The 16,166-nt window shown below is 38.0% G+C and overlaps 1 protein-coding gene across 1 annotated transcript in view; it reads right to left on the bottom strand.

The window, feature by feature from the left end:
* The window catches only part of LOC103600151 (gamma-aminobutyric acid receptor subunit beta-1-like), a 34,762-nt gene that overhangs the window by 1,748 nt on the left and 16,848 nt on the right, over window positions 1-16,166 (bottom strand). The window contains exon 4 of the mRNA XM_008584388.1: window positions 1,355-1,429. Within this exon, the coding sequence (XP_008582610.1) occupies window positions 1,355-1,429 (75 nt within the window). The remainder of the gene's footprint in view (window positions 1-1,354; window positions 1,430-16,166) is intronic.

Genomic DNA, 16,166 nt, shown 5'->3' on the forward strand with positions numbered 1-16,166 from the left:
TTTAATTCTTGTATTCTTTTCCCTAAAAACAGGTCCCCAACTTGTATAAGCTTCATGTTCACAGCTCCCGTTAGTTCTGACCAGGGAGAGTACTTGGCGTGCTCAAGGCCTGCATGGGCTTGGGTTAGCAGGGCTTGAGCAAAGTTAGAATTAGGAAGACAGGTGGAAGATGAGCTTGAGGAGTTGCTATGGAGAGATGGCTTAGGGCCTTAGACACAATTGTAGAGTCTTTATATTTTATTCTAAGTAAGAGAAGAAGCTTTTGGTGGGTTTGGAATTAGAAAGTGATATAATTAAAATGATGTTCTGGAAGTATCCCTCTGGGTTCTGTATGGAGAATGGATTTGAGGGTGGCAAATTGGAAGCTACGAGAGCTGTTAGGTACAATTCAGGGAGGAAATAGGTGGTGGTCATGAACAAGCTCAAATATGGGATATACTCATATTTAAAGATATGTCTGACAGGACTTGGTGATGGGTTGGACATGAAATGTGACAGAGTTCATAGGTGACTCCAATATTTTTGGCTTAAGTAACTAAACCAATGGTGGTGCTGTGTTTTGAAATGGAAAGCACTGAGGGAAGAATAAGATTAAATTATATTCAAGACTTTTATATGTATAAAATTTGAGATATTTTCCACCCACCCAATCAGAGATGTTGGCTTATAAATTTCAGTCATCAATTATTATCAAAGGCATGGGACTTGATAAGGTCATCAATAGGTAAGTCAATCAAAACAGAGACATTTTAAGAGATATGCTCAAGAGCACATTGCTTATTTAAGAAATCCAAGTTTCCTGACTTTGAGAACAGTTCTCTTTCCACCACAAGATTTCTCTGAGAATTAGAAGGCTAATAAGAAAATCTCCAGATGTTATGGAAAGAGTTAGATAAATATTGCTTTTGAAGGAGAAAAGTAAAATATCGTATTTTCCTAGGCTATACCTCAAAATTATTTAAATCAAGTCATGTCACATAACTAATTTAAAATAAACTGCCTAATCAGTTTTACTGAATTTTCACAAACTGGCATTAAAATATATATGTATATATGTCTGTGTGTGCATATATATATATATATCAAAGAACATTCTAGATAAGCCAAATTATCTAGAGAAAGGCATAGTATTTTTCTGGTGGAAACAGGCTTCCATTGTGTCAGCAAAAGAACCAAGAAATAAATTAATCTCTTGCTTGTCAGAAAAACACATTGCTTGAAGCTTGACCTGAAGCAGTCACTGGAAATCTGATGGGAATAGCTCAGGAGTGGAAAAATCCTTTTGAGAAAATGACCCCATCTGGTTTCAGCTCTCTTCTTAGTGGAATTTGGTATAAATGGCTTACAAGTGCACCTTAATGTGATGCAGTTCAAATGCTATCAGCAGTGTCACATCAGATTGGAGGTAGGCTTGCCAAGACATCAGGACCTAATATAAGGTACAAAGCAGCATAAATGAAAAGTCCTCATAATACTAAATAATGCAATAAGGTCTCCAAGGAGAAGATAAATATGACTCTGATCTCTCTTGGCAGCATCATATCTGTCATTATTACAGAATACAAAATTCAACATAGGAAATAATGAGTTTGAGAGTCGAGAGGTGCTAAACTGAAACAAGGCTCACGTAACAAATTCACCTGAGGAAAAACAACACACACTACAAGATGAACCAAAGAAAGCATATACAAGGCAGGCACACAGTGATGAGTGTTTTTGGGGAAAACTGTGGGCTGATCAATGAGATTCTGAGAAGACCACTTGCCCAGAGGAATTACTTTGAAGATGAGACATTTGCCTTCATTGACTTAAATGCTTTCTACGTAGCTTCTGCATGAAACAAAGACTTTCTGGACTTTGCCTTCCTCGTTGACATGACTCATCTTTTTTAGTTCAATTTACTCCTCAAAACACTGTTCAGGTAACTGCAGACAATCCACTCAGTAGCAAAAATGTAAACTATTTTCTTAGTAGAGTTTACTAAGAAAGTCCAGCTGCTTCAGACTCCCCAACAGCTCTCTTTTCCTTCATTGTCTGAGTCTAGCAAACACAAAGTAGCAATTTTAGTCAAATATTTATTTTGCCTACATGACTCTTCAAAGCTTTGACTGAATTCTTTTTGTAGAAGAAACCAAGAATCTAAATTTTTTTAAAAGCACAATACATGTAGTTCACCATTGTTAGCTTACATAGAATGTATGGGCAGGAAAAACTAAGATAAAAGTCATTTTTTCAAAATTAAATTTTACCTGGGAAAGCTGACAATTCAATTCCAGATATACAGATTTCCAAGCCAAAGGGAAATTCAAATCACGTGTCAAAGCCTTTTGAAAAATAGAGGCATATGAAGTTTCATTATATTCTTAGCAAAATATTTTTAAATAAATGGATCTGATAGCTATTTTTTAGTAACCTTGTGTTTCATAATGATGAGATAGGAGATTAAATATGTTTATTGTAGAATCATCATGGGATATTAATTTTTAACACTAAACCATAAAATCCTGGAATTAGACACATACTTTAAACAGCAAAATGCTTAAGATGAATAATAGTATGATTTGTCCAACCAACTATGAGTAATATAATGAAGAAGAAATGGGCATATGGCAAGGGTCAACACTGTACATTTATCTTAACGTGCCATCTTATGTGGATATCATGACTCATTCTTAGGCCATTTCCAACTGGAAATTAATTGAAGCTGCTGAATTCACTAACCCACTAAGATCAGCCTGACAGTCTACTTTTGAGTGTAGATGTAACGCTGAGATGAGTGTTAAAATGGAAAGCTCTCAGGGGTACAACACATGCCACTGACTTCAGGAGAGACCAGAGACCATATTGGGTTCTTAAGCTACACATGAAGTCAAAAGAGTCAAACTCTCTTTATAAGTACTTACTTGTATTTCCTATAATTGAAAATGACATATAGAAGTTCATTCCACTGAGAAAAAACCAAATAGTACTAACCAATGCAGTTATGGAAATAGTCAGAGTGTTGGCTTCATTCTGCAATTATGGGGCAATTCCCTAGAAAGCTGAGAAATTTCTTTGGGTTTTTTCTCCCACTTATAGATGACAAAACAGCTATTGACCATCGGCCCTCTGTATCCACGGGTTCCACATTTGTGGATCCAACCAACAGCAGATCGAAAGTATTTGGGAAAAAAGCCCAAACAATATAATACAAATAATACAAATAAAAAAATACAGCGTAACAACTATTTATATAGCACTTACGTTGGATTAGGTATTATAAGTAACCTAGAGAAACTTCAAAGTATACAAGAGGATGTGGGTAGGTTATATGTAAATATTATGTGGTTTTATATAAGGGACTTGAGCACTTATGGATTTCAGTATCCCCAGTGGTCCTGGAACCAATCCCCTGTGGATACCAAGGGACAACTGCACTTACTAAGGGATTCAGCATGTGATGGTAACCTTAAGAGTGTCTTACATTCGGGGCCTGACAGGCCTGTATTTACATTTCAGTTTTCTTACTTTCTTTGTTATGTTGTACACATTTTACAGATTGTAGAATATATGTTAGAAAGTTTACTATTGGAAGTCATACTTATTTCCTTAAAGCCTGTTCTGACAAGTTAAATTTATGAATCATAAAGCATGGCAAGAGTCTGTCAGCCATTTCCTAAAGGCTGACCCGAGAGAGTTGTCATTCGAGTGTGTTTATTTGAAGATGGTGTAAGATAATAGAAAGGACATAGGTGGGGAGTCAAAGATGACTCTATACTTTGATGATTGTGTAGTGCCATTAACAGAAATTAAAAATAGTACAAATGCTGATTTAGAAAAAATGTTATAAGGACAGTTTTGAAATATTGCATTTGATTGCTGGTCATTTTTACAATTGGAAATGACCAGCAAAATGTTGAGTAAGGGATTAAATATGTGGAAGATAAGTCAGGGCTAAAGCTAGGGATTTGAAAGTCACGAGCACAGAAGTTATATTTAAAGTCATAAAATTGGATAAGATCTCTAGAATGCAGAATTTAAAGGGGAGGCATGGCCTTCTGCAACTCATCTTTGACAGAACACTGGGCTCCACGTACCCTAGATTTTATTCAGCACAGAATTTCATACACACACACCCCCCACCCCACCCCCACACACATTATAAGGTTTTTAAATTACACTAAGAAAATGCCTTTATAACTACACAAAAGTCTCTACTATTAAAAAGCCTTTAGGTCTAAGATATTCATTATTTCTCAGACACCAGGAAATAACACTAACAGAGGTAACATCTATGAAATTGTCATATGAAATAGAGAAAGACTTAGACTTACTATAAGATGTTAGATATTACAAAGCAGATCTCGGGGTGAACAGTATGCTCCTTCACCCCAGCCACCTATAAGTGTGTAAAACTAGACTGTGGAAGAACTGGAAAGTGATTCCCGTTTGGAGTAGTCCTGAATATTCCATAGTATAGAGAACTTTCTCTAAGACCAAATTAGTTCATAGCACTCCTCCTCAATTTTGCTCTGCATGAAGATTAAAGTGATATCTGTGCCAACTGAACTGACATTTTTCTCCATGATAAATTAGACCCAGATGAAAAATTGAATATTGCAAACTTCTCAATGAGTACAACTTAATTAATCAGTTAATAAGATGGACTTCAGCATTGATCCTTACTAGGAATGACCATTCTATTTATTTCCTAACTAGAAAATGTGCTATATATCCTTAAAGCTTTTTTTTGCTTTAAATCCAGTTTGCTGTTTTAAAAGTGTATCCTAGATCCTTAGTGATTAAAACTTTATATCTATTGGAATAGACAAATATGAAAATTACAGATTCTTTATAAAAGTTGAAGGGATTTCAAAGGTAATCTAATGGTTGTTTTCAATCTCTTCAACAAAACTTTACTAGGAACTGCAGTATGTAAAGCAAATATGGAACTGCCCTATTAAAATGAGGTCCACCATCACCTCCCGTAGCCCTTCATGGCCCCTAGGACAGATCTGTGGAGATCCAAGGGGCATAGTTCAAACATTCTCGAGTAACCCCCCCCCCACACACACACACCATGTGAATCACATCTCCTGACCCCCTGGATGAATGGATACGCAGTGTTTTGAGAGTCCCTCTAATGACATACCTCATGAGGTCCTACCCGCTCAAAGGCTTTCCAGATGTCTAATTAAATTACTTCCACTAGTAATTCCTTGTCTACAAGGCATGTGTTTATTCTCTTAAAAGACCTGTTTATGCCTGAGAGAATTCAGGTTGTTTAGTCAGGCATGATTTCCACTTATAGAAACCATAAAAACTTTTTCCCAATATATTCTATTTTCTTATTTGTTCCATGACCCTGACTCTATGTACAGGTCAGTGATTAATAAGAGCTTTTCTGAGTGATGACAGACTCCTCTGCACCGAAATGAATGCTTTGTTCTCTAAATAGAAACTCTAGGTACTATCAGCATCTCTTGAATCCTTGGCCTTCTTTATCCTCCCCAGCTCTTTTTTTTTTTGTCTTTTGTCTTTTTCCGTGTCCGGCAACGGATCGCAACCCTCAGTGTTGCCCCCGTACCGGACCGGGAACCGGCAACGGGATTGCAACCCTCGGCATTGCTCCCGAGCCTCGCTCAGCCAGTAAGCGGGAACCGGTCCGTATGTGGGATCCGAACCCTCGGGCGGGAGCGCCGCCGCGCTTCCCAAGCGGGGCACTATCCAGTGCGCCACCCGGCCGGCCCTATCCTCCCCAGCTCTATACAACTATGTTCCAAATGAACCATCTGCCTCTCATGACTACAGCTCTGTGAAGCCTCTTCAGGTGCTAGTTTTTATTATTGCATATTTCCATGAAGCATCTGTGTTATACATCGTGTGGTCTCCAGACTCCAGTCTCTTACTCAGAGTTTTGCCCTTTATTACTATTTTATCACTTTCCTACCATAGCTAATGTCTCTCCCTATCAGGGTCTACTTAACTGTACCTCTGTCCTTGAAATCTTGTATAATATTTCTGTTAGAAGGGATACTTGTGTAAAAAAAACACCACGTGTGCTTCAATACTATTTACTATTCCGTGTTGGTGATTGTACTTTGCTGGGTTAGACATTGCCAAATTAAAGTCCATTTTTGCACCAAGTGTACACACACTCATCTTAAGAGATGAGGAGAAAATGTGAATTGAGTGTGGAAAGTTCATTATAAAGAAGGCCAAGGATTCATTATGAGGTAGTTAGCCAGGGTAGGAGTGAGAGAGAGTGACAGATTGCAATAAACAAATTTACTGTTCATTGGACTTCAGTTGTACTAGATGTGCACTGAATGAGCACTTTCTCAGGGAAAAAAAAAATCCAATTTGTTACTGTGTAAAGGAAATCATCTTTAGCCTAAGCACTAAATGTACTACAATTGCCCTATCCAGGCTCTTTTCTGATGGTTTCTAATTTTGTGTGAGATTTTCATATTTGATGCTCTGTTTCACATCTAACCTCAACACCCTGGGGGAAATTCTTTTAAAATAATAGTAATGATATGAATCATAATTCAATGGAGCACATTGTATAAAAAACTCACAAATGTCTGCTATTTAATAGGAAAAATGTGTGTGCCAGGATCATTAAAGGAACCACGTCCTTTCTTACAGGACTGAAGTCTCAAGCAGAGACACAATGAAAGGAGTCTAGGTACTCAGTTCATTTTATCTCTCTCTACTGTGATTAGTGATGTAGAAATAGAAAAAAGAACTGTATCTGGGACCATACCTTACGGTCTTATAAACCATTTTTCAATCACTCCCTCTTCTTCTCCCTTTCCCTTTCCTTGTCCTTTCCCTTTGTTCATTTCAGCCAATGCAAGGTTGGTGAAGATCACATCATGATGCCAGTTCAAATCCTTTCCTTTTCTTTTAGTTCCTCTATGAATTAATTTGAGCAGCAACCTTCCTTCCCACCAATGTATACCTAGGCTTGGATCTTCCAAGTCATGGATTCCCAGCCCATTTGTCCATTTGTATGTGTGTTCCTTGTATGTGAGTTTTTTCTCCTCACTCATGTTTGACTTGGATGATAAGAGTGGATAGAAATTGTCTATATGTATACGTGACTTGAGAACCACCCCATTCAATCCCCTGACATGTTAGGATCTGAGGAGTCCTAGAACAGAAGCAGATGAGAAAGGTTGGGAAATACAGTATCTATTAGTCCAGGCAAACTCAAGTGAGGCAGAAATACTGATTTTGAAGAAATGCTCTCTAAGCTGGTTTGGAGAGAGTAGCTTCCTAAAAGAACACAATGAAAAGAATTGATTATAGTTTTCTTCACCAGAGGGAAAGGAGACATTTAAAGACCTCTGAGGGAATGGTTCTCACTATAGTTCTGTGGCTTTATTCTTAATCAGTTTAAACTCTATTTTTCAACATGGGTAAGACTTAGATGGAATAGAAAGGATACCACCACTGTTTCCTAGTTCAACTCATAAATAGAATGAACTGGAATTTAGATGTATAAGCAAGGTATAATAGATGCCATCCACAGGGAAGATACTTAATACGTATTCATTGATAATTTGATACCTTGGTCTAGGACTCACCATTGCTAGAAATCTCATTATTAAAATCCTGTTATTGTACTTAAGCCTTTGCATTTTGTAAGAACCAAATGCCCTTAAGCAGACTCATAGAAAAAGCCTTATCGATGAATTGAATATGATTATAAATGGGTTTTATGTCCAATATTGAATGCTGGCTTTTTACTTTTCCATTAATAGAGGAATAGTTATAATGAACATGAAAACACTAGGTGCCCAAAGAAGGGTGGGAAGGGCAAAGCCTAAACGTGAGAGAGTAGAGTGAAAAGACAACTTTGCTCAAGGGTCTCCTGATTTCCAGCTGAGAATTTTTCTGACTTGTGGTAAACAGTGTCTCTTTGGGTGCCAGCAATAAAGCCTAGCCCTGTCACCATAAGACATCTCACCTTTCACCCACATCTTTGCCTCTACTATGGTGAGACCTGTTTAACTTCAGATTAGCAGAAAATAAGTCATTGCATTTGGTGAATATAATTAACATTCGAACAATATTTAGACAAAGTGCATGCTCATGTAAATGGTGTCTGCTCAGTTACTACTTGAGTACCTTCTATATCAAAACAGGTAATTAAAAAGCCCACTACTGAGCTCCTTCAATCTGAGCTCAACAAATAACTGCATTAATAGAGAACATTTAATTATAACCCATAATTAAGTTTGGCAGTCTGATATTATTCATTTTTTATTTGAGGTTAACTTTTCTTCCCTGAACATTTTGAAATTCTTCCATACCACCTTTGTTCCAGATCCAGATTCTATGCTACACATGCATCTGCGGTATCTTTCTTCCAACAAAAAATTAAGCCACTTTGTTAAACAGACTTAAGAAGTATTAATGTTTCATTTCCCCCTGTTGATAAGAATGTTGGTTTGAAAGAAAAATGTTTATGAAGTTTAGAATCCAAACTTATATGAGAAATCATCTTACTTATCCCACTTTCTACTTCAAAAATGAAGAATCCAGAAGCCTATGTAACAATTTAGATTCTACCATTACAGATACAGTACGCTTCTTCTATTATGATTACTGAATCACCTTTACATTACTATATCCAATATAACTTGTGAAATTAAATTTTTCAAAAATTTCATTCTTAAACTAATAATTATCTTCATAATAAAACTACTTTTTTGAACTGATTTTTAGACCTCAAAAATATTAGGTAGGCATTACCCATCAATTCTTATCACGGTCCTTCAGTCCAACACCTGCTTGCTATTCATGAAGGTAAAGCAGATAACATCATGCCTAATTATTACATGAAAAAAGAAGTGAGTCTAAGAGTTCAAGTGTTTTTTCCCAAGATCCTGTGGTAAGCAACAGGATAGCAAGACACAGAAGTGGATCTTGAGACAGCAGTTGAGTGCTCTTTCTGCTTAAGTACCTAGACTCTCACTTTCACTTGTACTTCTTCTGGTCTCCCTTACCTTCTCTTTTCGAGTTTTCAAGGTTCTGCCTGTAACTCTTCAAGATCATCATAACCAGCTCATTCAGGAGCCATTCATATGAATGTACGAGAAGTAGGGAAAAAATTTGGTAAATGAGAGGTTGTTTACATCTTTCCAAAACATGACAGAAAGATTTTTATTATTTTAGTATCATGTTACACAATTAATGGGCTTGTTTTTTAAAATCAATTTTAGATTGGCCAATTACTCAGCTAAAGGAGTTAAGGGATAAGAAAACATATAAAATGTGATCCTGGCATTCAAAGAGTTTAGCGTTTAGGTAAGGGACAAAACCAATGCACATGAAACAACCAGTGAATAGTATAAAACTAATTTCCATAGAGCTCTGAAGGAGAGGCCCTACAGAGGCCTCTCCTTCAGAGCTGTGATTCTTACTCTAGATGAGGGAGATGCTGTGATGCCCAGCCCAGATCTCACACCCCTTTCAGGACCCAAACTCTCATTCCTCCAGCAGGAGTGGTGGCTAATGCATCTCAACTAAGTGCTTGTCCAGGGATGTGCTGACTGAAAAGAACTTCACCCACCATCATGCCTCTTTCTCAGGGGCAGCCTATAGGTGTTAGCTGGTGTTGGGCAGTAGAGTCAGTGTGGGGTATAAAGACTTCTGTAGACTGCATGTTTGCGTCTCCCAAATCATGTTAGAATCCTAACCCCCAATGTGATGGTATTAAGAGGTGAGGGCTTTGGGAGGTGACTGGGAATGAGATTTGTGCCCTTATAATAGAGACCCCTTATAATAGAGAACTCTTGCTCCTTCCACCATGTGAGGACACAGAGAGAAGAAGGCTCCCTATGAACCAAGATGTAGGACCTCACCGGACACTGACTCTGCCAGAATCTTGATCTTGAATTTCCCAGTCTCCAGAACTGTGAAATAATAAATTTCTGTTGTTTATAAGCCACCTGGTCTATGGTAATTTTGTCATAGCAGCCTAAAACAAAGACCCAGGCCACATGTCTGAATTTCAGATAATTCTGAAGGGGTCATTCTAGCTCCAGAGCTCCTTTTGTGACTCAACTTCTCCAAGGTTTCACCTCTCCCTTTGCCTAATGCTGCTGTCTCCAATCCTCCATAGAACTTGTTGTTCCCAAGAGCATTCTCCAATAAGTCCCAAGAATCACAAATCACCATCTCAGAGTCTCAGAGAAAGCCAGCCTACAGCAGTGCCCTGTCCTACACCTTACTTCTCACATTTGAAGTTCTTCTCTGATTTCCACCAGAATTAACTGCACATACTAAATTCATTCTCTCTCTCTCTTTTCCTTCTGTTGCTTTCTCTGAACATCTCAACTTAGTTCACTCATGGAACTGTTCTCTCATTTAACTCCCTGTGTTTATTTTACCATTATGAATCTCCCTTTTAACATGCCTGTCCCCTTAGACTACCTAGTTATTTTATCCCAAACATTCGCCAGATGGAGTACACTGGGCTGGGCAGGGGCCTCAGTGCTCAGGAACACAGGTGGCACAGGGCAGCTGCTATCTACTTCCACAAGGATAGCTGGACTAAATCACATGGTGTTCAAGTCCACTGGATGCTTTGGAAGTTAATCCACAAAGGGAGAGATGCATTGACAGGAAGATACATAATGCCAAAGTCAGGGAGGAAAATGAGGGAACCAAATGGAAAGTTATAAAGCACCAGATACAAACAGAAGGATCAGCAGAGCCAGCAAGAAACCAGATATAGGGTACGTGCCTCAGATGAATTTAAAGCATTAGTCCTGAATTCTTGAACTCCACTGCTTCTGGTACTTAAAAGGCCACAGAACAAACTGGGTCCTGAGACACACCATGGTTATAGCAGCTCTGTGCTTTTGAGTCTGTATGCAAAACTATTTTAAGTTGGTGGTCCATATGGTTTTAAGTAATTGTGCATGTGCCATGGAACAGAATTGCCAGACACTCCTGTTTCCCTTGCCTGGATAGAGATATAGATAGAGATATTGACATCAATGATATTCATTCATGAGTTTGCAGCCTCAGTGGGAGGTCCTGCAGGAAGTTAGTGGGGGAAACATGGCCTCACTGCCTTGCTTTAATCTCTCAGTGCCCTTAACTCAAGTCTTTCCCATGATCCTTTCTGAGAGTGGCATGGCCTCCATATTGCTCCCGTGCAAAGGAGATGACTCAGGATTATTCAGCACGTACTATGCACCAGGTCTTCTGCTTCCTATATGGTGTTTTTAATCATAATTTACATATAACTACATGTTGGCGGACCTTTTCTTGCACCTAAAATAAATTAACCTGAGTCCTTTATTATGTACTATTATTATTCTGATGCTTTCCTTGGGATTTTTGTGAATATGCTTTCATGGTCACTTCTGGCTCTGATTTGTTTCTCCTAAATTCTTATTATCATTATGGTCTTAAATACATGACTGTTTTCTCTCCTATACTCCACACTGACCCAGATGTGGAACTTAGAACCCCAAAAAACACTTCAAAAAAGCATTTGTACAGAAATAACAGACTATTGAAGAAGTGAAAAAAAATGACATGTTATGTCACAGCAATGAAAAATCATACAAAATCGAATAATAAAATCACTGTTGCTAAGTTCATCAGCTACTATAACACTGGGAAACATTTGCTGTGAACTTCAACCTCTGGCCTAGTTTCTCAGCTTTTATGTCTTCAGTCTGCTTCCTCTCCCTGGTCCTCCTTTTTCTATTCTGCCCTCAACTCCCCTTACATTATTACAAAGAGAATTTTAACTCTTCTCCCTTTCTTCACTCTAGACATAATTTTGTATTTCCAAAGGCTCATTACCATTTCCCTTAAACAAAAGGCCAGTTATTCTGGATCTCTTTGGCACAGCAAAAGAACTGGCAGAGCCTTTGAAATCCCAGTCTTCTCTTTCTTCCTCCCTGCCAGCCTAAGGGGGTGGAAGGGGCAGGCCAAAGATTTGTTTTCCTATTCACATAAACCATTGCCTCTTCTTGAGAAAGAAGGGGCAGTTTCAATGAGTTTAAATGGCCCCTTGCCCCAACACACAGAGACAAGGAGATTAACAGAGAGGGCACACACAAAGCCAGAGCAAGAACCCAGGGTGGGCCAAGTAACAACCCATTTGTTTTCTAACATGCTTCTCTTCCAGAAGAGATGGTAGCCAGTTGAGTCTCCATTTGCTACTAAATTAAAGAACAAATATGGAAAAAGAAGGTAGAAGCGAAGGAAAAATGAAAGAGATTATATAAGTCTGTTTTGTGTTGCTATAACAGAATACCTGAAACTGGGTAATTTATAAAGAAAAGAGGCTTATTTGTCTCTCAGTTCTGAGACAGCTGCAGCTGGCATGGGCCTCAGGCTGCTTTTATTCATGGCAGAAAGCGGCAGGCAGCCTTGGTACAAGCAGATCACATGGCCAGAAGAAGCAAGAGAGAGGGAGAGGGGAGACGCCAGGAACCTATACTGCTTTTATTCATGGCAGAAAGCGGCAGGCAGCCTTGGTACAAGCAGATCACATGGCCAGAGGAAGCAAGAGAGAGGGAGAGGGGAGACGCCAGGATCCTATAAACAACCAGCTCTGTTGGGAACTAATAGAATGAGAACTCGCTCACCCCACTCCCCAGGAAGAGCATTAATCCATTCATGAGGGATCTGCCCCTGTGACTCAAACAGCTCCCAACACTCCCAACACTGCCATGCTGGGGATCAGATTTCCACATGAGTTCTTGGGGGACAATAATATCCAAACTCTATCAGAGATAAGAATTGTCAATGATATTGGAATTGATCTTGTGATTAGAGTTTTTCTCTTTTTCATGCAGAGTTAGGGGGAAAGAAGTGAAGAGTCAGGAGAAGAAATTGATCTTTTGGTGTTAATTCACTCCTGAACACAAAAGGGACAATCTGGGGGAAAACAGTCTTTCTCACAGTGCTGAATATCTACTAGTAGTAAGCCACTTGCAAAGCAGTTGTCCAACAAAGATGACAAGCAGGTGTCTTTAAACTCTCATTCATCAAAATTATTCTTTTCTCCCTTGAACTGTTGGCATTGGCATTTATTTCCCCTTTTGCATCTAGAATTTCCAGAAAACTTCTTGAGGACTTCTAACTAGCATTGCTTAAAAATGTATTTACTTACTGGCTGACAGTCCTTCTTTTCTACTAACTCTCCAATAAAATCAGAAATTATATGGGTTTAAAAGTTACAAAATACTGTACTGGTCTGATGACTTCAATTTTGAAAGTCATTCTGATATTACATATTTTCATACCTCAGTAAAACCCATAATGCATTATGTCTAAAATTATAACTTTTCCTGAAGCCTACTTTGTGCTGCACCTACCTTTGTGCTTCACCCAGGAAATTCACCAATACCCTTGAACCAAAAGCAATAAAATTCTGACTTGACCTGAACTGTGTGTGCCCGAACCTGTCTGGGACTGTAATTTGCAGTGAAAACCCATGCATAGTTAACGTGTGCTTACTAAACTCCCGATTGACACATAAGAGCATTTATTACTCTTTAATCATGTAGGATGAACAGATCCAAGAACTATATTGGTAAGTAGCAATACTGTGCTTTATGTAGTACCAAAAAGAGTAAACATGAAAGCCTGTAATGGCTTCAGCAGAATTTAGTGATTTCTCTAGTAGCCTAACTCTGCATTTTTGAAATACAGAAACAACAGTTTATTTCAGGCTAGTTGTTCTCCCCTAGACTATGTTCTATGACCGTCTTCTACATTATAAATATACTGTTCATCTGCAGTAAATCCTTTTGGTTTTTGTTTCTGTAGAAGCAAGCTACATGATTGTTATGTTTCCCCTGCCATCATTTAGATCAAGCCAAAAGAAACAGATTTTTAAAATGTATATTCTTCCATGAGGCAGAAAAAAAAAAATCTCCTGTAAGCTGTGTGGTAATAATAACTTGCTATTTTAACCTCGAGATGCCATCTGCATTTCATAATGCAATTTCCCAGTTCTGAAAGGACAGTGATGAAATGATCTGACCTTACATATTATGGTTTGATTTCTCTCTCAGTGATCACTGGGAGAATTCAGAAGAGCTAAATAAACCTGAGTCTTTTCTTTCTCTACCCAGAAATGGGTCATCTGATTAGCCTCCCTACTCTCCCCCTCAAGAAATGGTTGGCACGCCTCCCCTCCTGTTGTTGACGTGTTGGGCCCATTAGAGAAGCCTGGAGTCCAGAGCAGTTCTTTCTTTCCACTGTTATGAAATCCTGTGAACTGAAAAATAACAACCGATTTTGGATTTTTTGAGTCTTCATCTTGGACTCAAACAATCACCTTGGCAAGAAAACCTGACAGGACAAATGTTGTGTTGTCTGCTTTGTGGACCACGACATGGGTGGCAGTGGAGGGAGGGACAAGAACCTGGGATCCCACCAAACAACCCTCTTCTCTCATGACAGTTGCTTTTTTTTTTTTTTTTTTTTTTTTTTTTTTAATTTTTGGTCTTCCATCATGAAAAGAATAAAAGGAAAAACTCTGTGTAGGATAGAAATCTTAGAGTAAGAAGAGCAACTGCTCCCCTTCCTTATGTTTGTTTTGAGACCTGAAATTCAGGATGGAATGAATTCTGCCTGACACTTCATTTAGAGAAATAATAAAGATCTGTTTTTAATAGCATAATTTAGACTAAAGTGAACTCTAAAATGGAAGGAAATAATTGTGAGGGTTAGAAATCTGGTTCTGAGGTTAAACAGGCCTGAACTTTAAACCCAATTCCATCACAAATCAACCTTCCTGGACTCAGTTTTTTATCTGTGACATAGGGATACTAAATATTTCTATCTCAAGTGGCTCCTGTGAAACTTAATGATACCTCAGTTTTTTATCTGTGACATAGGGATACTAAATATTTCTATCTCAAGTGGCTCCTGTGAAAATTAATGATACCTGATACATGGTAAGCATTCATTATATTTTAACAATGATTTCTATTCTTAACATTAAGCGTTGTCTTTTTTCTTGCTCTAAATACAGAAATATACATAGACTTGAATTGAATGCATTATTCTTAAATTTAACACATTTTTATTCAGCCTGCCCTGTGAGTAAGGCACTTATTAGGCATGGTCAGAGGTGTGGTTTTTGTCTTCAAGAAGTTCTCATTATAGAAAACTCTTGGCATACATCTGCTGTGTCTCCTCTTCATTAACTACCCTGAAGCTCAGTGACTGGCCACTTTTGCTGAGATATAAGTTTGAGTAGTGTGCACTGTAAGGTTAATAAGATAGTTGTTCAAGAAAGAGCCACTGAATTAATGACAGCCCAGCCAAGTGCCCTCTCACTGCTTCTGAGTGTGTGGTTATAGTTGGAGAAAGTAATCTTTAATTAAACATATTAAAATTGTAATCAAAATGTGGAGATTTTTAAAGATTGTAAGATGGATTGTTTGTAAATATCAAATAAAAATTTTAGAGGCTCAAATTCCTCTATGAGTCAAGATGCTCTCGCTTATGTCCAATCTAAACTTTGCTTCCTTCTTGCAGTTAAGATTCTCTCAGAAGGGGAGTCAAATCCATTCTCTTTTTCTATTTCTGATTAACACCTAACACCTTGCACCTTGAACACAATAGGTCCGATATAATTTAAACAAGTGAATGAGTCAAACATTTTTATAACTCCGAAGGCATTAATCAAGCTACTCCTCAACTTTTATGAAGTTAAACTCTGGGCTAAATAATATCAATTGCTAATGCATTTTTCCCCAGGACCTGCTTTGCGAAGTATTATCCATGTTTCCTAATCTTTGAAACCTCTCTATGCTTAAATGTTATTAGAAATAATGATGCTATTTGATCTGACTGATTTAGTGACCTAACTACCACACATAGACTCTGAAGCTCATCATGGGTGTAAATCACAGTTCTACCACTCACTTGTTGTATAACTTTGGGAAGGTTACTTAATTTTTCTATACCTCAGTTTACTTACCTGTAAAACAGGAATAATAATAACACATACATACTTGATATGGTTGCTTTGTGGATTGAATGAGTTAATACTTGTAAAGTAGTTACGATGGCACCTGTTTTGTGGAAGTGCTTAAAATGTATTAACTATCAGTATCAAGACTGCGGCATAATTTTCCAGGTCTGAAGATTCAAGTGCTATGAATGAATCTCTGTGTTTTTGAATG

Source organism: Galeopterus variegatus, unplaced genomic scaffold (assembly GCF_000696425.1).
Source record: "Galeopterus variegatus unplaced genomic scaffold, G_variegatus-3.0.2 Scaffold3253, whole genome shotgun sequence".
Lineage (NCBI taxonomy): Eukaryota > Metazoa > Chordata > Mammalia > Dermoptera > Cynocephalidae > Galeopterus > Galeopterus variegatus.